Raw genomic sequence first — 26,324 nt, 5'->3', positions numbered from 1 at the left:
CGTGAATCATGCTTACACAAGCAATTTTGGGCGTATTTGACAAAATTCTCAATCATCGACTTCGTCCTTACTGACAGAAGAAATCTTTCAGGTAAAAGGCCAAATCGGCCTGTGGCAATTCTTTCGGCCTTGTCGATTTTCGTTCTCAGCCGAGAGAAATGCCATTATTAAAGCCACTGAATAAGTAACCTTCGGTTTTCTTCTTTCCCCTCTAGGAGAGTTTGAACGTCACTGTCTGTGATACGAATTTTTCAGTGTTTAAGCCGCCATAATCCAAGAAAATCGTTAGGATGGCGAGCGTATCAGCTATGTTCCTGGTTATTTTTGCAGCTTTCTGTTTCCTTCAAGGAGAGGCAACTAGAGAATGGTACGCGCAGGATTTTCCGGATCCTACGAGAGATGTAAAAGCTTGTGGTCGCAGAGGAAAGGTTTCCTGGATCTGTGATCCAGAGAATATTCTCAGCTACGAGGCTGCCGATATGATTGAAGAGTTGTTGTATTCAATTGTTAAAAATACTGCTTCAGGGTGCAGTAACGATAAGGAACCTGGATTTCAAATTGGCGTTGTAGTTTTAAACCGAATGAGTGCCATTCCTGGTGAACCTGTCGAAGAAACAGCGAAGACGTTTGCCAAACATTTACATTACAGCTGGGGTGTCGGCCACGCGGGATGTGATGACGGAGTAATGTTGCTGATTTCCATTTTAGATCGTCAACTGTATGTCTCCACAGGAAAAAGAGCCATGGAGTTGTTATCCGATGACCAGATTGATATTATCATTGAGGAAATGAAGCCATACATGCTAAAGAAAGATTACGATCAAGGTGTGGAACTCGCCATTGTCCGAATGGGTGAAGTTTTCAGCGGTAAAGTCCTCGAGCGTTCAACAAACTATGGTCATGTCGTCTTCTGTGTGCTGTTGATCATTATTGTTGGTGTTGGGCTGTACATTGGGCCTAAGCAAGAACAAGAACGTAAAAGATGTAAAAGAAAACTGAAGAGAATTCAAGACGAAAGAGACAGAGCTAGACAGTCTCAAAAAACTTATGAAAGCAAATCATGTCCCATTTGCTTGGAGAAATTTCAGCCGGAAACGAAAACAAGGCTGTTGGTTTGTGGTCACAAATACTGTGAACCTTGCTTGACCAAGTGGTTAGAAGACCATGCAACCTGTCCAATCTGCCGCCAATCAGCTGACAGACGTGAAGATGAAGGTGGTGCCTGCCATACCGATAACTTCCTCCCTGATCTTCAGTTCCGACTGATGATGTTACAGCTGCAGCACCCATCATTTGTTACACCCACCATGGTGGACAGATGGGGCAGCAGCAGTTACACAGGGAGTTTTATTTCTGATCCCATTTTTGTCAGGTCACCTATGGTTGGGGGAGGTAGCTTTGGCAGTGGTGCAGGGTTTGGTGGGGGTGGAAGTAGTGGAGGTGGTGGTCATGGAGGCAGCTGGTAACATGCATGGATATTTGATGAAGACTTTCACAAGCAAAGAACATACAGAGGGTACCTCAGTTTTAAATCCTGGAGTTCTTGTAGAGGGTCTTCCTCTTTCTACTAACTGAAGGTAAATTTTGTGTACACATTGTCATAAGGCTTATAATGATGATGATGACATTGATATCAGTTTCCAGGCTAGTGCAGCTCAGAATAAGTTGGCATGGACAGTTTTTCATTGCTGTACAATGTATATGTAAAACGTGACTCAAATATGAGCTGAAAAAAATGTTATGTCTTCCGTGAGCGTCAGGTTACTGGTTCAAATATGGGTCAGGATTGGTTAAGTAAACTTAATGTGTCATGGCACTTCTAGGCTAAACTGAAAGGGATGTTATGCTTGATTTTATATGATATCTTGCATTCCCACAAGAGCCACAGTTAAAACTTTAGTGTTATTTGTAGTCTGCAGTAGCACTTTTATTTGCCATAAATAGTGGTCCGCAATCATCACATAGTATTCTATTGAGTGAGGAAAATAGAGGCCTAGTGTCATCAGATCAAAAAATCTTCAGTTCTGAATTTGAAGTCTGTTCATTCCATGATGTGCTGAATATTTCAAATTATGAAAATCAAAAGTTGATAACTTCTTATGATTAGAACTATTTGATTTATCCATGGAACAGTTGTTCAGATTTTGAAATGTAAAGATAAACTAGTAGTTGGCACAAGCCCTTTAAACCAATAAAGACCACTAAGAGATGATTGAGCCCATGTATTCGTTTGGAGCCACATTTCAAATTATATAAATCGCAATTGTAAACAATTCGAACTCCTTTTGATATCAATGGAGGTCAACAAGATTGGAACAAGTTTTAGTTTTTCCTCTATATGTATTTTAGTTTCTTAAAGATAGTGGAAGGACGGCTTAAGATTTATTTTCTTTACATGCAGTAGACGTGAGCAATCCTGTAAAAAATCTACAGCGCTCCAATTAAAGAGATTTAAACCTCTCCATTTGCTGTCGTCGTCACATTTTAAGTAGAGTGTCTGAAGACAAAATGCTGTTGATGTTTGCCAAGGCTACGCCAATTTCTGTTCTATTTGTACCGTAACCCTCAAAAATGAAACCCACTTTGTACAAACTCGCCCGGTGAGCTATTCTTGTTATACTCCAAGGGTCGAGATGCTCGCTCCAGACCCCTTTCCTAAGGTGGAATCGTGGGATAGAGTGCTGGTAAACCCTGTAAGACCACGACCCCAGATTGTTCTGGTTCTGGCCGAGATAATAGGATTGTAATTATTGATCAAAGAGTGAAGATACAGAGTACTCACCACGGCGACACCTTGAAAAACTCAATGAAATCTGAACCTGATTTTGTCTCAAAAATTTAGGAGGTTATTCAAAGCGGCTGAACAAGCTAGTAGTACACGGGATGGTTATGATACATATACCTTGTGCATGGCTTGATTTGCCGGCATTTTGTCTGTACGTAGCAGAGAAGTTAGGGCATCTGAAGGTTTGTGTCTTCTTGGATGATATTGAAAAAGATACTGTGAGCTATTATCTTCTTGGAAGACAATAGCTCACCTAAACCATTTGTGTCGGTGGTACAGTCATAGTCATTTGGATAGGAGACTGAATGAATCAAGGAAAGCTAAGGACAGAACAATTATCTTCATAGAACCAAATCTTTAAACTAACATGAAAGACAATTGGAGGCAACTAGTTAGAAGAATTGGTAATCACATCTTGGGAGTTAAAGGTTGGGTTTGGCGTGAAGTGACCTTCAGAGGCAAGAATACAAGTGTCTCTTCTTGTGCTTGTTTACAAAATACTGTCAGTTATAATTAAGTGTTAAGACTCGATTTGAGTAACTTATTTCCGTTTTGTCTTTTTTTAATACTAGAATTGTGGTGAAGCGGTTCTTTAAAGGAGCGGCCTCTCTTTCGGAGTCTTTCTCGAAAACCCGACAGTGAAGATTAGTTTCCTGTTAATACGCAAACAAATCATTCTAGAAGAAATCATAGGATTTTTTAATTATCATGTTATGAGGGTCACGAAGGAAACAAACGAATTAGCCCGAAAGAAGGTCAAGGATGAAAACACAATATCATATGCTAACATAAAGAATTGAGGAAATAAGGGAAACCAGAAGCTGATACGGTTGTTCTAAGGAAAGAACAAACGAGTATTAAAGTTGAGATTATGAATTTGCAAATAATCTCTTCTTTACCGCTGAAAGATATGTTTATCTGATTAATTATCGGATAAAACAGTATTCTTATCAATGAAAGGTCTTTCCTTGTTCAAGAACTTGCAGTTTTAGCTGTACTTATACGGTTCGAATTTTGATATTGGTCAGTAGCACACGTTTGCTGGCCACGAGGAAAAGTGACTGCGAGAACAGTAGTTTGCCCAGCTTATGTGAAACATTACACTCTTATCACTCTTTCTTTCTTTTTCCTTCATTGTATAGAAAATCCTATCAGCTTAATAGCTGTAGACCTGATTGCTATTCAGATGAAGTTTTTTTCTTCGCGTTCGATAAAAGGAATTGAATTTAATGGACGTGTGAGGGAAATGGATCTCATTCAATTTGATCGAAAACTTTAATTTCATTTCCCTTTTTCATCAATTTAGCGGTGGATTTTTCAGAGATCTGCGATCGTTTCTAAAGAGACTAGGCTGCCTCAGGTTATGGAGTTGTTTGTTTTCTTAGAAAGATTCAACACAAATAAATTTTGCATGGGAATATCATTGGCGGAACTTGCTAAAACTCCATTAAGAACGATATCTAAAATTCCCTTTCATTCAAAATTTATCGGGCGTTCATTCTTTTCTTGTTTTGACATTGTAGGAACACAATACTCACATACATGTTTTGGAAACAATTTCGCATCATTTCGCTTTATTAACAATCCATAACCGCCGCAATATCACTTGTTTGAACAATTTGTAAAGATCTCTTAGTTCAACCTGCTGTCACAGATTAATTAGTCTCTTTGACAAAGATTTTAAGTAATTTAAAAATCTTACAACAAATATTAACCTTAAGTTTTACGACAGCACTTCTTTGATCTGGAATATTACATGAAATGCGGCGAACATTTTCAATATCAATGTTTAAGTCATGCTGGAAAAATGCAAATTTATCGCCTGACGTTGAAAACAAAAGCGATCTTTCGCGATCAAGTCATTAGCTTGAAATCAAAAACCGCGCTCGCGCAAGATTTTGCAGCCACGAATCGAAGTTTGATCGTTGGTTCTCCGTGAACCAATTACTTGCATAACTCGCAGCAAGTAACATGTGTACATCTTGTGAATAACCAGCGTACCCGTGGTAGTAATCATAACAGCGTTTGATCGCGTTAAAAATGCGATTCCTGTCAACATAATACGGTTTGTTCAAAAGATATCGAGACACCAAACTAGCAAGTTGGGCGATGCTTGAGGGAGAATACCCATAGTTATATTCCGGGTCCCAGTCTTGATCAAATTCTTGCTCCTCTGACATTCTCACCTCCAACTGAAATTGTAATTCTCTCAGTTCCCGTTTGACCCGGCGCACATCCCCCTCTGATTCTCTCAAAGCTGTTTTAGTCTTGTTTAAATCCACTTCCAGCAGTGCAATCTGTTTTGTAAGGTTATCGATGGTGAGTTCTTCTTTCTGTGTCTTCTTGTGTTTTGCAACCAAATTTTTTATAATCTCACACTCTTCGTGATGGTCTGGTAACTCGAACCGTTTCACGCTTTTCCCACACGCGCCGCACTCAATCAACGCAAACTCGCACTCTTGTAAATGGGCTGGTAGTTTTTCCAGTTTTAAAACCATTTTACAACCGTGTTCATCATTATCACAGTGTACCGCCAGGCCCTCTACGACTCCTCTCAACGCCAACACGGGAATGACATCGTAAGGTGGAACGTCGGAGCGGCAAGAAGGACAAGTCGTTGTGTTGGGTCTGCTTAGCCATATATGCAAGCATTCATCACAGAACGAGTGTCCACAAGGTGTTATAACCGCTTCCTGTAAAACACCGGCGCAAATACTACAAAGCAGATTTTGATCCACGTGGTTCACAAATTTGTTTAGGCCGTAACCCATGGTCAGTTACTTAAACTTGTGTTTACCTTAACTGCCGAGGGATTTAAAAATTTCGACGGCTTCAGTTTTCTAGATGTTGACGTCAAGAATAAGCGGTGCTGCCGTTGTGTTATTGCGTGTTCATCAGCTGAGAAAATATTGTTTTGTTAAAGTTGTACACGTCATTTGTCATCAACAACAAAAGATCTTGGATTTGCATAACGAAACACGAGCGCGCGAGTGATTTGATCATATTTCTTTTGCGCGCAAGCAAGCATAAATTTTCAACAATAACAGAAGATTTCAAAGCTTGTCGTTGTTCCATTCAATAGATTTGACGATCCATTTTTTCAATCGAATTTCTCAGTAGTTACGAATTTTAATCCTTCCTTTATGAAATCTGCTATTTTTTTCAGGTGATTAACATCTCGAGTTTTTTGTTTCGAATGTTTCCTTAATAATAGACCTGTTGCTTTTGTTTCGTAAACCCCCTACAGAAAAGTGTTACGATATTGATACCTAATGACAAATATCAAATCAAAGAAGGCAGGATATTTTAAATTAGGATTACTCAGAATATATTGTTGACTGGGATCTTTATTAGTTAACGTGAACATCGGATCAAAAGATCTGACCATGAGCGAGTCTTTCAATTTCCAATTTGCATCGGTGCCACATTATGCAAATTTTCGAATCAACCTGTTGAATCATTGTTTTCTAAAAAGGCAACCGTATTTTGGTTATATTTCCTCATCAAGGCCTCCCTCATCTCTCGAAAATTTTGCTAGGTTTTAACCAAAAATACGTATGGAAAACGGGATGAAACAGGTAAAATGGGTATTGCAAGCAGTTTTGGAGTACTTAAGTCTTTCGGTTATTACTCAAAACTAACTGAACGGCTTTCACTTTACTCCTGAGTGACTTCAAATAATGACACAACCTCGTTCCCACGGTCTCTCCTCTTCTCACCCAGTATGGTGGAGACGAGCTGCCAGGACATTTTCGTTACACATGCTATATATAGGGTCTTTTTTTTTTTTTCTAGAGAGGCACTTCATTCTCTCTGGCCGCGCGGTGTTCATTTCTCTGACTCGTGCACTTTGACACAATCAGTTTCCTATCTGAAGAAATAAATTTTAATGTATCTGCAACCGAAGGTGGCAGCAGTTATTTCAAACTTTTCTGTAAATCGCTGGCATCAGTTACGGTAAACATTAATACATATAATGTGGAAAATAAATATATTCAAAGTTTAAATGGGTCCCTTTTTTGATATCCCCTGGCCATATGCTATGGCAGGGTTCGATTGAAAATAAGCAATGTTCACGGTATATGTTGGTGCGCTAAAGGATTGTGAGGGATCTGCCTTACCCAGACCCCTTAGAGACCTCTCACGGCTAAGATTTCAGCGCTCGTGTAGCAGCAGTCAGGAGGGCTCCCTCACGGGCTATAGTTGATCGTTCAGTCTGACCTCTGGGTTAGTGTGGTCCTGACGTTTTAACGGCCTGAACATAAGTCATCATCAGGGTCGAGTTACTCTAATGACTTGACCCTAATGATTACTTCTGCTCAGCATACGTAGGTTTGTCTCTGTGCGACCAAAATTAGTCTTTTACAAAACTATTCTCACATGGACGATCAGACTAAATGATCAAATGTTTTTTTTTTTGAGCCAAAAACTTGCTAAACATGGCGGGATGAATCAGTTCACTTTTAATAAGTAACATCAGAAAACTACGCATTTCTTTAAACTTATCATGTTTTGATATACTCGCCAGTGCATCGAGTTTTCTTTTTATTAACTGGGGCAGGGAAAAGCGCGCGAAGATTTCGAGTAGTCGGCGCAAATGTCATTGAATGAATGGCCAAGAGCGTCTTTGAACATACGCCTGTGTCACGTTTAGACAGCAGCCCAGCGAAAACCGGTGAAATCTATGAGAGATGATGTAACGCTCTTCTTTATTCAACCAGTGCAACGTTAAGCGTTGTACCAGTTGAAAGGCGCTGGTCAGTGAATTGATCAGTCATTCCATAGTGAGTGATTAATTAGTCGGTTAGTGAGTGGGTTGATGTATAGTTTAGTGGTTAAGGGAGTGTGCTAAGTTGCTTAATTCATCGATTTCATGGTAGTGTCACTGATTCATTGATTCACTGATTCCTCAATCAAAGACTTCATTTCTCGTTTGCTTTGTTATCATTTATTGCCTGATGACCTGAATTTTTCAAATCTAAATCATGTTTTATGTCAAAAAAAAATCACCCCCGCTGGTTGAACGCTCTTTTCCTTCACCACAAGATCTCGGTGAATAATTTTATCAGAATTTTACAATAATACAAGGCGGTGCTTCATCTCCAACATTCTCGCGGAGTGGGACAGTACCTGTAACTATTGAGCATTTAAAGAGGATTCCGTGGCCAACTATAATTACATTTGTATTTCAAGAAGACTGAAATTTCAGCTCATGAGGGATATGATTACAGCAACAAGCAGCACACTGTCGGCCACTCTCTATGGTGTGGCCGTAACAACATTTAAATGACAGCTGTTGTTTCCACAATAACGATAAAAGAAAAACAATAAGAATGTTTGATTGCGCGTGTCAAAGAAGTACAGCATAAATCACTACTACCACGAAAATCACTACAGGAAAATGACTTCGATATTTCTTGCACGCAGCCGTAAGTTGATGTGGTGTTTTTTTGGTTCCGTTGAGTTTTTCTGTAAAAGTAAATAAGATATATGAATTAAAAAGTTTTGAAGATGTGTGTAAATGTCTGTTATAATGGTTACCATACCAGCCGTCATGGATGTGGCCCACTTTCACTTCGTGACCAATACTTAACAGCTCATCTAAATTTTGAAATTCTAAGTTTCTTGTTTAGCTTGTTTGAACATTATTTGTGCCGAGGAGAAAAGTGTTACGACTTAAAAAATTGAATAGCGGATCCTGATTTTGTACCAACGTTCTCACTAGAAGGACCATATTTAATGTCAACAACCGAAAAATAATTTGCTGATATACGCGGCAGTCAGTTGACCCAAAAATCTTGGCCCTGACGTTCTTATTTGGTCTCATGCAGGAGAATATAATGGGATCACTTTTTCTCTCTTGTTTTGCATTATTATTATTGATTTGAACTAACCACTTTTATAAAACCTATCCCAAATTTACCTGCATAAGGATTTCTTAGACGGCTAGTGACACCTTGCACGAAGTTTAGTGGTTCTTTTGTAACATTAAGAAATATTCCAAAGTACCTCTGACAGGGTTTACCTCTAACTAGAAGATACCGCGTTCCAAAGGTCTGTTTGAAGTTTTTGTTGGTAATACAGAAATACTTTCCTTCGTCATTGAGCCGAATATCAGTTATGTGGATCGAACCGTTCGCAATAACACGGAACCTTTTCTTGTCGAGCATTTTACTACCCTGTCCACGTTTAAACCATGCGACTTTGAATGGAAATCGAGGGACCCTTCGTGCATCACAGTGAAACCAAACTGAGTCTCCGACGTAAACTGTTATGTTGCTCGGTTTCCACTCCGTAGACTCTGAGGACAGAAATTTATTGATTTTTCAGCTTATTTTTAACTTAATCGACTCATCAATACCTGACGAATTTTCTGACTTAACACCACAGCGAAGCATAATGAATTTTCAAACAAAAGACAAAAACAGGACCTTTCACTGAATATATACGCATTTTTTTATCGTTTTATATATAATAAGTTCGGATATTTTACGAGTTGAGCAGTATTTTTCCGAAGCCCGAAGGGGCGCGGAAAAATACGAGCTATGAACAAAATGTCCGTTCGAATTACATATTAAAACATCGATTAAGGGATTTATTATTCCACTATTGTTTCACTTTTTAGTATTTGATTTTAGTTTGCCAAATACATCTTAAGGCCTTATCTGGGCATCGTATCGATCCCACAAAGAGTACTTAAAAGGCGAAAACAAGCTGAAACAACACCAACGTAACCATTTAAGTGTTCTTTGTGACCAACAAAGAATCTATTACGCTTGAAAGTTATTTTCTTTAAAAGTTCAGCCTAAAAAAGGGAAAAGAAAATCAAAGTTTGAATCGTTCAGTATAGCCATTTTGTTGTCTCGTATTTTTGCCCTGTTCCCCAGAGTAATACCGTGGCATATTTTGCACATTCTCGTGACCTTATTTGGTAAAATGACAATAGTGAATTGATAAGGCTGAGTAATCATGTCCTCCACTTACTATACACTGACAAATGAGTGTAAGCCGTGACGGTTTTGAAACCATTCGATGCGCGGCAGTAATAAACGTTGTTGTCAGACTCCCCCACGTCATCTATTTCTAACCAGGAGCCATAATCTCTCATTCTATAGTAATCTGGCAACCCTTCCAAACCTTTTATGCCCCACCAGGTGGTAAAAGGTGCTTTACTGTCAAACTCACACCTAAGCGTTACCGTTGTTCCAGTAAACACGTGTGTTATATTCTTGGGAGAAGACTTGATTGTGAGGCTGTCATTTTCTGAATGAAGAAGAAAGAAGTTTAATTGATGATTTGGTCTCAAATATTCAGGCAAGAAATGATTATATTTTCTCCCCGGCTCGCCAGAAACATGCATTGTGATGGTTGTGATGAAATTCTATTGTGACGTATAAGAGCCAAGAAATGCTATGAAATAAGAGCCAAGAAATGCTATGCTAATAGTATACATGATAAGACAGAGTCATGGATTGAAAAAAAAATTAATTCACACGGAATGATGTAACCCGACAAGGCGATATATAAAATAGATAATGCTTTTTTTCAAAATAGTAATGATTTTAGTAATGATAATAATAATGATAAGAATACAGTATTTGCGTTTTTGGGTAGGCATTCTGAGGCTGCTATAGTTATATAGTTTATTTTAATCAAATATTGGATGGCTATGTATGATTTTTACGTGGTAAAAAAAAAAAAAAAAAAAAAAAAAAAAAAATGAAAAGACCAGCCCAGACCTCGGGTTCGCGTTTTGCTTTCAGCCGCTACTGCCGGATGAATTCTTTTTTTTTAAGAGTTTATTTTCGCAAAGGTCCTTAAAGTAGGGTTTGAATGCGGAGAGTTTTAAAACAAACTCATTAGGGTACAGGCCCTATCATGGGAGGGGAAAAAAACATTAGAAGTTTAGGCTAAGCTCAATCTTATCATCATCATCATCATCATCATCATCATCATCATTATTATTATGATTTATTATCATCTTTATCATAATCTCATTATACGACTTGACTTGACTTGACTTGACGCTACATAATATAACGTGGCACTTTTTATTTTTCCCTTGTTTAATGATACAGGTGCTATAGCTGGACATTCTCAACACTACTTACCATAAACGTCCATCCTCAATTCAGTCCATTTGGATTCACGAGTTTCATTACGGTAAGCGACACAATAGTACCGCCCAGAGTCACCCATGCGTACATTTTGTATTCGTAATTCCTCCGCAAACCTTGTTATGAATCGAGTGCCTTCTCTTATTTCATTTCTCTTTGCATCCGCCCAGTAGACGTTTGGTTTTGGAAGACCTTCGACTGTGCAGCGCCAATTGAACGACTTTCCCTCAGCTGCTGATACTTTTCTTTGTACTTCTATTTTTACTGCACACAAAAAACTAAATACATTAGTGCACACATAAAAAACTGCTCGGAAATCACATGACTCTTTAAATAGAACACTGTTCTTGGAAGTATTTGAGTAACCTCTCATTCCACCAGGATTAGGTCAGATTAGAGAACTCGCTCCACACTCTCTCTCTCCCTCCCTCTCTCCCTTCCTCTCTCTCTCCAATCGCTTTCGCGTCGCTGCCGCCTTCATTGTCAGCGGGTTAAACTTACTTGGGGTTTGAATATGAATTATCCTCTTCGTAGACCCCAGGATATTAATAGCCATGCACTTGTAGACAGCTACATGATATGATCTGAATTCCCTTATTGCCATGGTCCCGTTGTCAAAGACCGTGAAATTAGTTCCGTCGTTTGGCACAGGAATTTGCGACTCATCAGGTCCGCCATTGAAGTACCACTTTACTCGTGGATATGGTACTCCCTCTGCTATGCAAGTCAAAAAAATATACTGTGTCCACAATTTAAATTGCGTTACTTCCGGTGGATAATCAGTGATTTCTGGTTTGTTTCCCACTGAAAAGGAAAAAAAGACATATTGTGATTTTCACGTCATGTAAGTAAGGTATTCAGTGTTCTCCAAATTCTTATTCTTTGGTATATTTATGAATTAACCCGTCTAAGCCTCATCATCATGCGTTCTAGCAAAGTTTTACTCAAAGGGGAGATTACAAGCGCTCATGAGCACGTGCGTCATAGAACATTAACTAGACGCATATCAACAGTGGTATAATGTAGGCACAGTTAGTTAAAACCACTTTAAAATGTCTCAGAGCGCAGGCGTGTTAGTCGCGCGTCAAACCAGTTACCGTGAGTTTCTTGAAATCTTTAATTCTACTGTCCCTGTCTACTTAACACCACCCCCTCGTATAAACGGTTAACTGGCAGTCATTTTCTCTAGTTTCCCTTTATATCTGTCGGCGATGACTGATTCCCCCCACTCTGTTTCCCCTGAAAACCATGTGACCCCCAAAGTCGCCCCCCCCTCTCTTTGGTGAATGTAAAATGACTAGTCTTTTGAAAAGATACACTTCCACCTATAAAAGTTGTGGGTCGTACCCCAAAGCTCAAGTTCCTTTGATGTCGCTGTCACCATCCTGTCCACTGTAACATTACAAGCGTATTTACCACTATCAGCAAACTTTACATTCTTGAGCATCAATTTTTTGCCGTCCGAAGTTATACTCTGGCGGTTATGTGGTGTAACTTTGGCACCGTTCTTGATCCATGTTATGGTCTTTTCATTAGAATTGCTAGAACACTCACAGTATAATGTGAGGTCTGTTCCTTCGGAATAAATTCTTGCAAGGGTGGGTTGAATCGTAATTGTGGCCTCATGGCACATGTCTAAAATTAAAAAAAATGTATATAACAATTAAGGTCAATTGGCCATTCTCCACACAAGGTGCTGCGAAGAAGCTAGTGGTATGAAGAAGTTTGGTTTGGAAAATGTTATGAATATTTGGTTTGTAGTGTTGACATTGCAGTCAGTCAGTGTTCATTGTTACACATTTATAAACGCTAACCCACGCCAGGTGAGCATATCGGAGCTTCCAATATAAATCTTTGGTTACGTTTGACGCTTGGAGAACCTATACTATTTGTGTCGTGTTGATCTATAGGTCATACGATATCAGGGTTCGGGTTCCATCCAGGACTGGCTGACACTCGTCTCGCTTTCATGCGTGGGCCTCGACCCCAAGGACTATCGTCAATTCAAAGTGTGATTAACTGGATATCTTTGATTTCCATTTTCTTTTAGCTTTCGCTATCAGAACAACTTCGGGGTCTTCGCAAAAAAAGTAAGCGGTTTTGTTCGCTTAAAGAAGTTAAAATGGACGCAACTGCTCTATTAACAAGGTCTTTGTTAGGTGCAGTTTCTTATTGATTCGATTACCATAGAACAAAGGAAAACTTGTGTAAGTTATGCATCTAATGACATTAAACCTACCAGACAAACAATACCTTTAAATCGTAACAGAATAATAGTCTTACCTACGATGGTTAACAAAACCGAACGGGTTTGTTGTAGAATTTCTTCTCCCTTTCGTGTTTCTGTACAGCTGTAGACTCCAGTGTGATGTAATTTTGTCTTCCATATTTTCAATGTAGCATTTCCTGTTATCATACTCGGCTCTTTTCCTGTTCCTATAGCTAAATCATTCTGCCATTTGTATGTTGCTTTAACACTTGGCCCTGTTGTGCATATCAGTGTCACATGTTCACCAACCTTTACTGAGTGTGAAGATCGGCGAGGAGTCAATAGTATTTTTAGTGGCTGTGTCTCTATGGGAAAGAACACTAGAAAAGAATCGAAAAGTGGGAAAAAAAAACCTTTATTAGCGATTGTTTGCATGTGCTTGAGGGAGGAGGGGGGGACAGGAATTTGGAGTGTCTTGTGTCATAAAGTCACAGTAATTCTGGTGTTTCTGCTTTTCAGATCTAGCTGGAAATTGAACAATTCCAATGACAGATAAGTGACCTAGACAGAGGGTCTCAATGCGATTAACAGTCAACTGTAAATCGTCAAGAAAGTTAACCGTAAAATATTTTCTTTTGATCGACGCGGAAAGAAATTAACCGTCAACCGTAAAAGCTATCACCCCTGGAGACCCTTCAGATAGCGAGAACATTTAAAGCCGCAATTTCTGCGTCAAAATCTTGCCTTTATTGAAGTCATTAATAGATTACTCAAACTCGTCAATAAAATCTTGAGTATAGAAGCGTCAGAGAATTAATACTTCAGTGAAACGATTTAACAAAACAAATTAATGGCACTAAACAATTTAGCAAAAAAAAAAGAAAAAATGCCATGAAGTTGAGATTTTAACAAGTGAAACCTCAGCCGAAAGATGTTGGACTCAAATAATAATAATGAATGATAATGATGTTGTCCACAATGAACAGAGAAAGAGCACAAATGAAATCGCGCCAGACTGGATTACTGGGATGTTTCGAATGATTTTCCTCTCAAAAGTGATTAAAAAAGGCGTATTCGGGATTATATGGTTTTAAGTCTTCATTCCTTCTTTAGTAGATGCTTAGGCCGCCCAACTGTCATTTTGCGATATTTCAATAGAGGATTTGACTTAATTATAAACTGTTCAACGTATCTAATTGTGTGGCAAGATTTCCGCACAGCTCTATATCTCATTATGCTTATAGTTCTTGGAGAAAGAAAACAATGGCAAAAACAGATTGCCTTTGGAACTACAGCTTTGAATAATCTAGAGTTATACGGAAATCTTTACAATCCTGTTTATTCTCGAGAAAATAAAATAACTGATTTTTTCTTTTCAGGTAAGTTTTTTATGTGTTTACACGAAATAATCCTGAGTCACTTTGTTCACTACATTTTAATGGGTCTTCCCGGTGACCGACACAGTGTTCATCGTTTTGTTTTCCGTGGCGGCTAAAATAAATTAAATTGTGATTTTATTGGATTGAAAGTGCTTGAGTTGGAATTCGCATACCATTGTCAAATATAATTTGCTTATTACTCGTGTAAACGATTCCTTGGTATGTGCAGACGCCATGCAGGTGAACTTCACTCCAAAGCGAAATATTTTATTCCAAAAATTTGTCCCGCGAGAGCATATTCAGGTTGGCCTTGGTCATATGCTTCGGTCAACTATATGCTAAGCTCTTTTATTTTAAGATGTCCTACCGACCTTTATGGCCCCTGAAATCAGAGCTATATAATGACGAAATCTAGGAAAGTTTTTAATATTTCATGAACTTTTTACAAAGGATAATCGTCTAGCTCGTTTCGAACTCGTTTCGCTCGTTTCGTACGCTCAAAGCCTTACAGAACGAAAACTTTTGAAGTTTTCTGGGTAAACCGTGTTGCTACTGAAAAACCTGCTTGCCGAAGCCTAAAAAATGCATCTTTTGTTATAATATTCTGTCCAACAATTCGAGTTCTTGACGCAGATGGGGCGGAGTTAATGTGCACGGGATGATTATTGAGCTATAACCTTGGAAGCAATGTAGCAAACATGTCTTTTTAATATCTCAAAACATTTTGGAAAAATTCTACTCAAAAGATTCTCTCATTTGTGAAAGTATATTTGATCCTCAACTTTATTGTGGTCCATTTCAACAAAGGCTTAATTTCTCTTAGATTTTTTCCTTCATGGAAACGTTGTTTTGATAAGGGTGCACTTCTTAGTTGTCATGCCATTACTTCACTTGCCTACTTCTCGAAGAAAATCACTGTTACCATATGGGTATAGAATTTCCTTTAACAATTTTGTGCACATTTTACCAGGCCCACGACCACGTGAAGATGGATTGGTCAGAAAGTTTTATTGAGTTCTATTCTCGGAGCGCAGTTATTGTGACATTTTTCTTTCTCTGTTTCTTACAACAAATTGGTACTTACCCAACAGAATGAGCCAAAGGTACAGAGAACTGTCTGAACTTTTCATCTGACTCCAAAACGGACCCATGAAAGTTCCAAACGGCCTTATGCTTTAAAAATTTTCAGGAAACTCAATAAATGTAAACCCGCTAAATGTTTTTGATCGAAAGCTTCTGTGGTTTACCTCACCGTTTTAAATGCCTTACATTTGTTACGTGCTGCTAAATTAAAATTAGATAATAATGACTTTTTGGATATCCATTGAAATGAAAGCGAATTACTAAGGAGCTTACTTCAGTAAGAAGGGACTCAACTGAGGATTTTGAGCGATGAAACTAAAGGAAGCACAGAGAGGCAGCCAATACAAACACTAAAGATTTCAGAGTTTATAATGCATGAAGTAATCTCGTTTGTTTTAATTTCCTTTCCACCAAATTTCAATAGTAGTCCAGAATATTTGAACAACAATTTTTCAAGAGTATATGAGACAGAGTCAAGCCTGAGCTTTTTCGTGAGAACAAGCCAAACATCTCATTAGTAATTCTCCTTACTGTCTGCCTTACAATGTTTATGACGTTAGTTCTAAGAATTTGGTATTAAATCAACTAATAACCCCCTGATCGATATTTCCCTTTATTCTCATCACTTGTCTGCTTGTTTTTGTGTTGATATTGTAAGGAGGACTTCGGTCTTGGTCCGCCTCTCACAGGAGTTAAAAGTTCTACTGTCCTGTCTTCCACTTGAATCAGAAATGTTTAAAGTGTGGGTGACTGGTGTATCTTATTTGGAGAAATACAACTGGAAAGATGGTTGTTTCTTAGCTCGGTCGTCAAATAACGAAATGCGTCAAACTTTTGGCAAAAGACAACGACTAGAGGTGCCATTAACACATAAGCTATGGTTTCGCCTTAATGTGCTCGAGCCGCGACAAAAGCACGACAAGGTTAATTTATTTCAGGCAAGAGAATATCAGGTTGATTTTGACACAACTCTGCAAAAAGTAATCATAAGAATAATTTTGATTCCCGCTTTCCTACCGGCTTGTTGGCATTAAAACGAGTTGTCATGGTTGCAAGAAGACTCAAACTATCCAAAACCCTTGCCTTGTGTGACCGGTAATGGGATCCGATGCAAGCAGGCAAAGTGATATTTTAGGGTTAAGGAATTTGAGTCAACGTTTTTCATTACGACGGTTCTTTCGAAAAGATTCGATCAGCTCATTTCATTGCCGAAAATGAGCAAATAAGGAGTTTGATCCACTTCTTAAAGCAGCCAAATAACGTTTCGTGAATGTCGCAGTTTGTCAGTATGATTTAAAATCCTCGTTTGTCTTTGATGTGTCTAACCATTTTCTATTGAGCTATTTCGCTTTATCTTTTGTATTGTGTGGGTGTGTCTCTCTGTGTGTGTCTGCCCTCACGTTCGTTTCCTTTCGATTTGCAACAATAGTCGAAGAACCGAAACATCTTGAAATATTGTGATGTAAACCAATCGAGCTTGATGACCTTTATGTGTTACATTCCTCCAAACGTACGCCACAAACAGCATTAAGCCACGGGAAATGTTAGGCAATTAAATTTTAACTCTTTTAAGAGATGGCGCGCTCAGCAAAAGCCGCGAATGAAGGGTACGTTGATGTAAACGTCGATCTAATCATAGTTATGGTATTGCCTGATCTCTGATCATTTAACATACAAATCAACTTTTTGCCATGTTTCCTTTAAATTCTCATCAATTTTAATCAGAATTGCTGATGTTAACAATGTTAACTTCAGATTTTGATTGACCGTTTTCTTTCCATTCATATCATGAGAGCAAAGATGGAAATTGCGTTGATGACAAACAAGTCACTCATTCTTATGAGATCCTGCTGTCCTTTGAATTCAAAATCATGAACTCAATTAACTTTAATATAAAAATTGCATCCAGCAAAATCCAAGACTTTAGAAGTCTCACACGAGTAATCTCATTTAATAGTCTTCTCCGCCGCAACATGTGGGCTTTGTTTTGTTTGTTCGCAAAAAATGATGGTAATAACATTGATGATAGTTGTGTTAATAGTGTAAATGATAATAATGATGATGATGATGATAATAATAATAATAATAATAATAATAATAATAATAATAACAATAGTGGTAAAAAAGATCAGTCGCGGTAGATTCTAAAGAGTGATTTTGGGAAAACGCAATCCTTCCTTCGCCCTTATTACCTATTGCGTTGAAAACTTATTGGTGGCTTTATTTTAGTGTAATTCCAGTACTGTTCTAAACTTCAGCATAAAGCTAATCCATATTGACAGTTTGTACAACATTTTTCGAGGTTTTCAGAAAATGCTTTTCGGGTGCCTCTCATATATGATATTTACCAGTGAATTAAATGTGAAAATCGTGACTTCTTGTGCCTATATTTTTCCAAATTTAGGAGCTCCTGAGAACCGGCAGATAGGCGTCGTCTATTTGATACATTCGCCCGAGATATCAGTGGTGAGTCATCCGTCACTCTCACATACGGTTTATGGACGTTTCGCCCCCCTAAAATAAAACAGTTTACATCAGGGGGCAAAATCGCAAAGATGGTAAGGGGTGAAACTTTCAACATCTAACATACCGTTTGAGATCATGCGCGAGTTGCGCGCTTTAAATTCAATTACCTGATTAGTGAAATCATAAATTGTTAATTAGATATCAAGCGACCAAATTTAAGTGGCGTCTCTCGCTTATTCGAGGTTCAAGATCATCCTCATGGAGTATGGAAAGGACTAAATTTCACATCTGCCAAAGGCTAGTAGCAACTGTTCGACGTAGTGTGTCAATTCAAGTAATTAACGACCTTCTTGAACAGCGCAACATATTCACTGATTTTTTAAACAAGCTAGAGGCCGCTACCAATGTCAGGAGACAAACCCTATTTCTTGGCGGCCTCTGTTTCATCTTATTATACCTGTCAGTTGGTTACGCTGCGAACCTTCTTTGCTATTTCCTCGGCTTCGTTTTCCCGACCTATGCATCAGTGAAGGCGATCGAAAGCAGCGATCTGATGGAAGATACCAAATGGTTAACATACTGGGTAGTTTTCAGCATGGTGAATTTTTTGGAAATTTTTCTTGAGTGGATTCCGTTGTATTTTTTGCTGAAGTTCTTCCTCCTCGTTTGGTGCATGTTTCCAGGCCCGTGGAGTGGTACGGCGGTCATTTACAACCTCATCATCTGTCCTTTTGTAATGAGACACAGAAACAAGCTCGACACTGCTATTTGCCAAGTTGCTAAGCATGTCCGACAGGCCGCCGAAAAGGCGGAAGAAGATTACGAACCTATAGAAAGTGTGGATCTGTTCTCAGAAGTTAAAAAGATCGGGGGCATTGTGGGCTTTAAAGAGCTGGAAGACGCGGGCAACGAAGGCGATAATGTAAACAAGACAAAAGAAAATTAAAAGGCTACTTACTCTGGCTTAAGCTGCTGAACCGTTTCAGCTTGGCTCCTGCTTTGAGCAGTAAACAAGTTTCTCTTCAAAAAACGTTACACTGGTATATCCTTACCCCTGTGAGAATTTTGTAAGAAATCAGTACCTCTGATGTTGATTCAAATAAACTTACCCTAAACCTTCTCCTGCATCATTTTTTTGCTTCAAGAATATTTTGCCGATATTTTTTTTTTGTGACATTTTATTCATTTCCAAAAGAGTAGTCGGACGAGTCTTTTTTTTGCTTCACGAGGTGAGGCAAGTTTCTGTTTGCTCAAAGTGTACTATGTGATGGTGTGAGAAATTTCAAAGCCTGGAGAGAAAATGAATCGCTGAATATTCGGCTTATGGGTTGTGATATATCTCAGCAAGATAGTGGTCGATTAATAAATTAAGCAAAAAATAATTTAACAAAAAAATTTTCCTTCACGCATTCTTCTTTAGCCCCCCCCACTCGAAAACTTGCTGCGCGGTCCCTGAGTTACTTTGTTATACTCTCCCACCGACGCCGCACCATAGTTCTTTTAGAAACTTACCCCCTTTATTTAAAATTGATGTCGCCAACATTTTATGCGACATTTGTTGAATCAGGTTATCGAACCCTCTAAACTGAACAGTGTCATACTATTTATGAGGAAATATTTTGCAGTATTCACTAATGAAGGTCAACAGGAAATAGAAAAGAGCCTCTCTCATACACACGCCTTAAAAGTCACCGGGGAGAAGCCACGAATTGTGTCAGGAAAACTGAGAAAAAAAAAGGTGCAACCTGCTCAAAATTTATTTATGAATGTGACAGCAAAATTGGTATGGCAGGAGTAGATCGTTATGTCTAAATGTACCAAAGACAGTATGAAAGTGAATATAGTATATAAATAGCTCAAAGTGACTCTATGTTTCGCACAACCCCTATGATCAATTTGGGATATTTGAAACGTCTTGCGTGCCTACATTCTCCAATGACATGATGTACAGCGGCCATTGCGCGAAAGCATGCGCGATATCCTACCCAGGTGAGAACGCCTGGAAGATTTCGTACATTTGCTGTGAAGTGGTTCGTGTTTGCTCTGGTCCGCAACCATGGTGGATAAACCTAAGATTATAGAGCACGTTACTAAATCTTTAGATTACACATTATTCGATGCACGATGGATCCCTTGCAGTGCACGATTTGTAGTTCTTGGAAACTTTGCGCGTGGAACAGGAGCTTTGCAAATATACGAAGTTTCGAAGGGGGAACTGAAACTTTTGAAAAATGTTAGTGTTGAGATTTGTATTTTGTAGACGGCAGCTGTCTTCCGATAAAATGATGTTATCAACACGTATGAAGAATACAGGGACTACAAGAGTTACAATTAAAATTTTTTTTCCAAGATGTCCTCACAACAAAAATGTTAGATAGTTTGTACACAATGTAAGAGATTGTCTGATGTAAATTGGAAGTTAATGCATCACTGAGCCTCTACTAGAATAGTTTTGAGGATCATACATTATGTTTTTTGTCACAGGAAGAGAAGAGGACAGCACTAAAATGTGGAACATTTGGAGCCTCAAGTTTACAACAGAGATATCTTGCAACAGGAGACTTTGATGGGAAAATGATGATTTGGTATGAAGCAGACAATTATGTTATAACAGAGTTACAAACACATAATTCTTGGAATCGTCATCCTTTCTGTATGTTTTTGACCTTAAAACCAGTATACCTTGATTTTCTTGATCAATTATATAGTGTTACTGTTTTCTTCAGGAATCTTGAAAACACAGAGAGGCCAGTTTATTCTGTGAAAGCTCACTCACAGATTGTGAATACTATTGATGGTGTGGGGGGTCTGGGAATTGGTGAGGGAGCACCAGAGATTGTCACTGGGAGTAGGGATGGTGAGTCATTAATAACTATCAACAGAATTAAGTTATTGTAGACACCAACATTTAAGTGACACCTTTTTCCCCATAACTTTTGTACCAAATCAAAGTTAAGGCCTATCTGCAAATACAGTTGGAAAATGTGCTACAAATTTCTCTAAATTGAAATATCATCACGAATTTATTAGTCTGTGAGCAAACTAGCAAGAACTTCATAAAAATACACAGGGATAGAAATTAATCAAATTTATTGGCTCCTAAAGGTGCCATGTTGTTTTTCATGAGAATAGGTTTACATTTCTTGCTGTTGAGTGACATTAAACCTTCCTTGTTAAGAGACCTTTTAACCAATTTAAGGTTGCCTTGGCTTCCTTGAGCAGCTAAACATTACTTGATCAGGAACCTTGCCATGTACTGCCATGAAAATTACTTGTAATGCTTTGAAAGCTACTTGTGTCCAGAACCCCTTCCCCTGGGAGACTTAAGACTTTCTTTCAACTTACAGTTGTGGTAACAAAGTGGCAAGATTAATCAGGAAGTTAAAGGAGTAAATGACCAGCTGTTTCAATTTCCTCTTTTTACAAAGATAGCCCATTTTCTCTTTTTGAAGAGACCTTTGAAGACATGACAGACAATGTACATGTAGGTTGTATAGTTTGAAGGATTTGAAGTTATAATGTTTCAAATTAGTCTGATTTGTGTTTTCAATTTTTAAGTGCTATTAATGGTAATGTGCCTAGAACAAAGGAAAAGCCAAATTTTTGGGTTGAAAACTTTAGGTCTGAGTTTGTGGCTTTGGTGCTGTTCATTTGTGTTTTGGCAGGATCTGTAAAAGTTTGGGATCCTCGTCAGAAGGACAAACCTGTGGCCAACATGGCACCAGCTGAAGGTGAAGAGGGACGTGACTGTTGGTGTGTGGCATTTGGTAAGACTTTTTTAAAGCCTGTGAACTCTTATGATCTGTTCTTGTAATACTCCCCTTTAACTGCCTGTAAATTTAAATAAAAATAATTTCATTGATAAGTCTTATTAACTCATCATCTCTTTAGTGTCTTGAGCATTACTGCAGTTTATAGAATTCACATAATTTATCAATCTACTTTTCTTTCAAAAATAAATAAAGGAGGTAAGTTTCTAACTAAGGAAAGTGTGGTATTGTATTTGTATAGATTGTTTATATCAGCTATGTATGTAAACAAATCGCTAAATCAATAGGTATTATATTCAGGTCTTGCTTTTTCCTATCCTCTACAACCAAACTCACTTTGTACTACACCTTAATTTATCCTTATATCGTCCATTGTAACTGCACCTGTAACATTGTAACTGTATCTAACTTAAATAGAATTTATTACTTGCAAAAGCAAGCTCTGTGGGCTATCACCAACTCAGACTATCAAGCCCATTCTGCTCCTTTATTCTCCAAACTAGGAATTTAAGATATTTTCCAAGTACTGGTAATATATTTGGAATCGCCAAATTCATGTTTTATTATAGAAATAACCTATTGCCTCCATTGCTTCTCAATCTTTTTGTTACAAATAGCCAAATTCACAACTATGGTACCAGAACAGCCAATAATTATCAAACGCATTTGTGCTGTACAAGTCTCAAGCAATTTACAATTCTCTAGCAAGGTCCTAAATTTGGAACTCTCTTCCAGTTTCAGTCACTCGTTCATCAAACCTTCTTTGTTTTAAGACAAAAATGCAAGAGTTTTTACTTAAATGATCACTGAATTGGCCTAGCCGCACATTTGCAGCACTTTTCCTTTACTTTATTTATTAATGTAATTGAGGTGGCTCTTCTATAAGCCCAGTGGCTTCCTGGGTCTCCTCGCCTTCCAGCTATAACTGCTGTAAATAAATTTTTTTTATTGTGTAAATAAGGCAAGTAAAAGATGATGATGATGAATATCAACCAGATAAGTGATGAGAATAGAGAAAAATGTCAATCATGGGATAATTAGTTGATCCAATACTAAATTCTCTGGACTAATATTAAAAGAATTGTATGGTTGACAGTAAGGAGAATCACAAACTTGGTCTGGGAGTTAAAGGGTTAATACAAACTTTGGTGCTGCATTGGTGCAGTGTATTACAAGATAACTTGGTTTAATCCTCTGAGTTGATAATGTAAAGTAACCACCACTGGTGTTTTGAGCCGGAAAGGCTAACACTTAAAACATTTGCTTTTAATAACTTTTAACAGTGGCTAAAATCATGTTATTTTACTTTTCTTTCATTTTTGTTTTAGATTAGAATTAGAGCTTTAAGTTTAGTTGCTACACAGTCATATCCATTGGATATCTAGTGTTTCCTATGGTTCCAGTTCATTTATTGACCAAAGTGTATTTAATTTTCACCTATTACAGGAGATGCTTACAATACAGAAGAACGTTCAGTTGTAGCAGGCTACGACAATGGTGATATAAAGATGTTTGATCTTAAAAAGATGACTGTCCGATGGGAGACAAATGTTAAAAATGGGGTGAATAACATATGTCAATCACTTTATTTTTCGGATTTTCACCATGGTTAAGTAAGGTCACTTGGAATAGATAAAAGTGATCCTTTTTAAAAATTATAAACTGATGGTATTATTTATTTATTAATGGTTTTAAAATATGATTATAAAAATATGATCTTAATTTAAAGTATTATTCCAAATTGAAAAGTATGTATAAAGAGTTACAACTTACTGTTATTTAAGATTCTAAAAGAAACCTAAAAAAACCTGTTTGATAGTTGTCTTCAAATGTGCTCTTACATTGCCTGAGGATGTTGTCTTGTTTGATTTACTCCCTTCCAAATGGTGAGAATCACATGAACTGCTGCTGCTTGGGATATCACAATGAACTATCATGATTTGAGTCTTAAATGGCTTCACGTAGAGCTCCTACATTGAAAGGTTTCAAAAAGCTTACCAAGAGATAGAAGAAAGAGGAGAAGCCAGGTTGCTAAGCAAGATTTAGAACATTGGTGGTTGTTTTTATTTGATTTTAGCCTTGGGAAAAACTGTGAACAACATTGAAATTCAATTTTGAAGCAATGTTTTACTTGTATCTAAGTTTTGTAGTCAAATTGCTATTTATTTTAACCTCACAATTTTCTTGTGTGGCAGGTTTGTGGAATTGAATTTGATAGAAAAGATATCATGATGAACAAGCTAGTGGCTACCACATTAGAATCAAAATTTCACGTGTTTGATGTAAGAACACAACATCCTGAGAAAGGATTTGCTTCTCTCTCTGAGAAGGTATTTTGCTTTGATGCAAATATTTATTCTGTGATATTTGATTGAAACTTAAATATGCATTTATATCTGTTAAACCTTTGACTCCAAACAGTGACCAGCATCTAATTTCTCCTTACAATATCACCCCTGAATCATACGTTAAGGTCACAAGAAGAAAGGGAATGATCACCAACTATAGAAGCTCTTTTTGTATAACAAATTCTCCCTGCCAGTTCCTTGGGAAATCTATAGAGAAGGGTATGCATACTGATATTTGAGTGTAAAGGGTTAATTTATAACACCCAGGATTTGCAGTTAACATGTAATACTACTTGTGTAGTTTATGGTCACATTGACAACTTTAAATGTGCAGTTACACTCTTATTTTCAATGAAATTTATGACTAACCACAACTATAATTGCTTTTCACCAAAATTATTGTATATTAACCTTTTTACTTTAACAATTATTTCTGATTCTCTTCTTGGGCCTTTGTGTGATTAGAGATGGTTACCTTTGATCTCTTTAAATTTCTTCCTCTTCTTGGTTGTTAATATAACATTTATCTCATACAGGCTCACAAGTCTACAGTTTGGTGTGTCAGACATCTGCCACAAAACCGTGAAATTTTCATGACCTGTGGTGGGTCTGGGTCCCTTAATCTCTGGAAATAGTAAGTGGTATAATTTGTAACACTTTTTTTTCCACCAGGAGCCACTTCTATCTCCCATTAGTTTAGTGAGCAACCATTCTTTGGATTCCAATATATTAGGAAAACAATGTCTTACAAAGTACATGTCAAATAAATTACTCTCCTTATATTGAGCTTATTCCTCCAAAAATGAAAATTTCCTTCCAAAAATAATGCACACCATCGGTAAGCACAGAAGTGTTCTCTTGTTTTCTTGATATATTTACTTACAAATCTACTTGATATTCCTAGCTCATATCCAGAACAGCGGGTGACAAAAGATGCAAAAGACTTGGATATGGGTGTTATGGGTTCTGTATCAATGTTGCAAAATGCCAGTCTGTCAACTCAACCAATCACTTCCTTTGACTGGAGTCCAGATAAGGTCAGTTGGCATACATGTAATGGTAAGGTCAATATTTAAAATTAAATGATATTTTTCATTTAATCAGATCTACTGTAAGAGTTTCCTCACAAATCGCATGCTGTTGAAGCCCCCATAAAGTGGAACTAATTGGAATTTCACAAATCACTTGCTGTTGAAGCCCCATAAAGTGGAACTAATTGGAATTTCCAAAGAGGATGGGTCTGAAAGTCAGCAATTTTCTTGAGGAGGAAGAGGGACACAAACTGAAAAATTTTTACACTTGTAGAATGGACAATGGATGAGGAAGGGGATGGCAATGAGGTTGTTTTCTGGGACAAAAAATTGTTTTCTTAAATAAAACAATTCAAACTTAAATTATCTAAAATCTTTATTTGTATCATTGTTATTCCCTCTGATAATCTTTTGACACCAGTTTTACTGTTTTTTTCTTTATAGGAAGGGCTTTGTGTGTGTACGGCACTTGACCAGAGTTTAAGAGTCATTATTGTAACAAAACTCAAGACTGTGTGACATCACTACTAGCACCTACCCTCCTCATGATCACCCATCACATATTTTTATTTATAAGAAGTTCAAACTGTATCACAATATTCCATGTAAATATATTTTGTAGAGGTTCTTGGCTGTGGACTGATACATGTAATAAAATTATTTGCAGCTTTTTGAAAGTAGTTCCATTTGATTTATCTGATCACACAAAGTTGTGTTAAATGTACTAGAAATAGAGGTTCAGACATTCTAATCTGCTTCACGTTTTGAAAGAGATGTACAAATTATTTACTTTTAAAAGTGTTTACAGTGTAAAGGAAGAGTTAAAACATCTTTCATGAACATAAAGCAAAGACAATCTCAGTTTAACCTTGGACAGTTATTGGACAGTCCTGATTAAGCTATTGGTGATTGGGCTATTTGTGGGCCATTAAATACAAATAACAGTGAACTTAATTGTTTTTCGAGGAAAAATTTGTCAAATTTATGCAGGAGAATTGAGTTTTTGAATGAGAACATGAACTGACCAAGCTTTACCAAGTGAATGTTTAATAGCTTCTTTAAAATGGACTCAGTTCAAGTATCTGAACCCTTGACTCCCAAGATCTGATTGTTAATTCTCCCTATTTAGCTGCCAC

At 37.6% G+C, this 26,324-nt stretch overlaps 4 protein-coding genes and 1 pseudogene across 4 annotated transcripts; 3 read left to right on the top strand and 2 right to left on the bottom strand.

The window, feature by feature from the left end:
• Position 1: 1 nt before the first annotated feature.
• Positions 2 to 2,464, top strand: LOC136282267 (uncharacterized). The gene is made up of 2 exons (XM_066169645.1): positions 2 to 91; positions 216 to 2,464. Exon 2 carries the CDS (start codon positions 291 to 293, stop codon positions 1,464 to 1,466), a length of 1,176 nt encoding a protein of 391 aa, XP_066025742.1. The 5' UTR covers positions 2 to 91; positions 216 to 290; the 3' UTR covers positions 1,467 to 2,464.
• Positions 2,465 to 4,361: 1,897 nt separating this feature from the next.
• LOC131792166 (E3 ubiquitin-protein ligase NRDP1-like) lies at positions 4,362 to 5,670 on the bottom strand. The gene has a single exon (XM_059109542.2). It carries the CDS (start codon positions 5,554 to 5,556, stop codon positions 4,648 to 4,650), a length of 909 nt encoding a protein of 302 aa, XP_058965525.2. The 5' UTR covers positions 5,557 to 5,670; the 3' UTR covers positions 4,362 to 4,647.
• A 2,047-nt stretch (positions 5,671 to 7,717) lies between these two features.
• Positions 7,718 to 15,729, bottom strand: LOC131792153 (contactin-3). The gene is made up of 8 exons (XM_059109526.2): positions 15,575 to 15,729; positions 13,186 to 13,491; positions 12,250 to 12,537; positions 11,404 to 11,706; positions 10,897 to 11,166; positions 9,770 to 10,048; positions 8,811 to 9,086; positions 7,718 to 8,254 (listed from the first exon to the last, which is right to left on the bottom strand). The coding sequence occupies exons 1-8, from the start codon at positions 15,639 to 15,641 to the stop codon at positions 8,136 to 8,138; spliced, it is 1,908 nt and encodes a 635-aa protein (XP_058965509.2). The 5' UTR covers positions 15,642 to 15,729; the 3' UTR covers positions 7,718 to 8,135.
• A 2,575-nt stretch (positions 15,730 to 18,304) lies between these two features.
• Positions 18,305 to 18,985, top strand: LOC131792053 (receptor expression-enhancing protein 5 pseudogene; annotated as a pseudogene).
• A 1,068-nt stretch (positions 18,986 to 20,053) lies between these two features.
• Positions 20,054 to 25,865, top strand: LOC131792093 (dynein axonemal assembly factor 10). Its single transcript, XM_059109462.2, has 9 exons — positions 20,054 to 20,272; positions 20,524 to 20,624; positions 20,766 to 20,896; positions 21,705 to 21,806; positions 23,256 to 23,371; positions 24,005 to 24,139; positions 24,694 to 24,791; positions 25,062 to 25,194; positions 25,633 to 25,865. Exons 1-9 carry the CDS (start codon positions 20,096 to 20,098, stop codon positions 25,705 to 25,707), a joined length of 1,068 nt encoding a protein of 355 aa, XP_058965445.2. The 5' UTR covers positions 20,054 to 20,095; the 3' UTR covers positions 25,708 to 25,865.
• Positions 25,866 to 26,324: the final 459 nt, after the last annotated feature.

This window comes from Pocillopora verrucosa, chromosome 7 (assembly GCF_036669915.1).
Source record: "Pocillopora verrucosa isolate sample1 chromosome 7, ASM3666991v2, whole genome shotgun sequence".
NCBI classification, from domain to species: domain Eukaryota; kingdom Metazoa; phylum Cnidaria; class Anthozoa; order Scleractinia; family Pocilloporidae; genus Pocillopora; species Pocillopora verrucosa.
The sequence above is the reverse complement of the archived record's forward strand: the minus strand, read 5'-3'. Positions and strand labels throughout refer to the sequence as shown.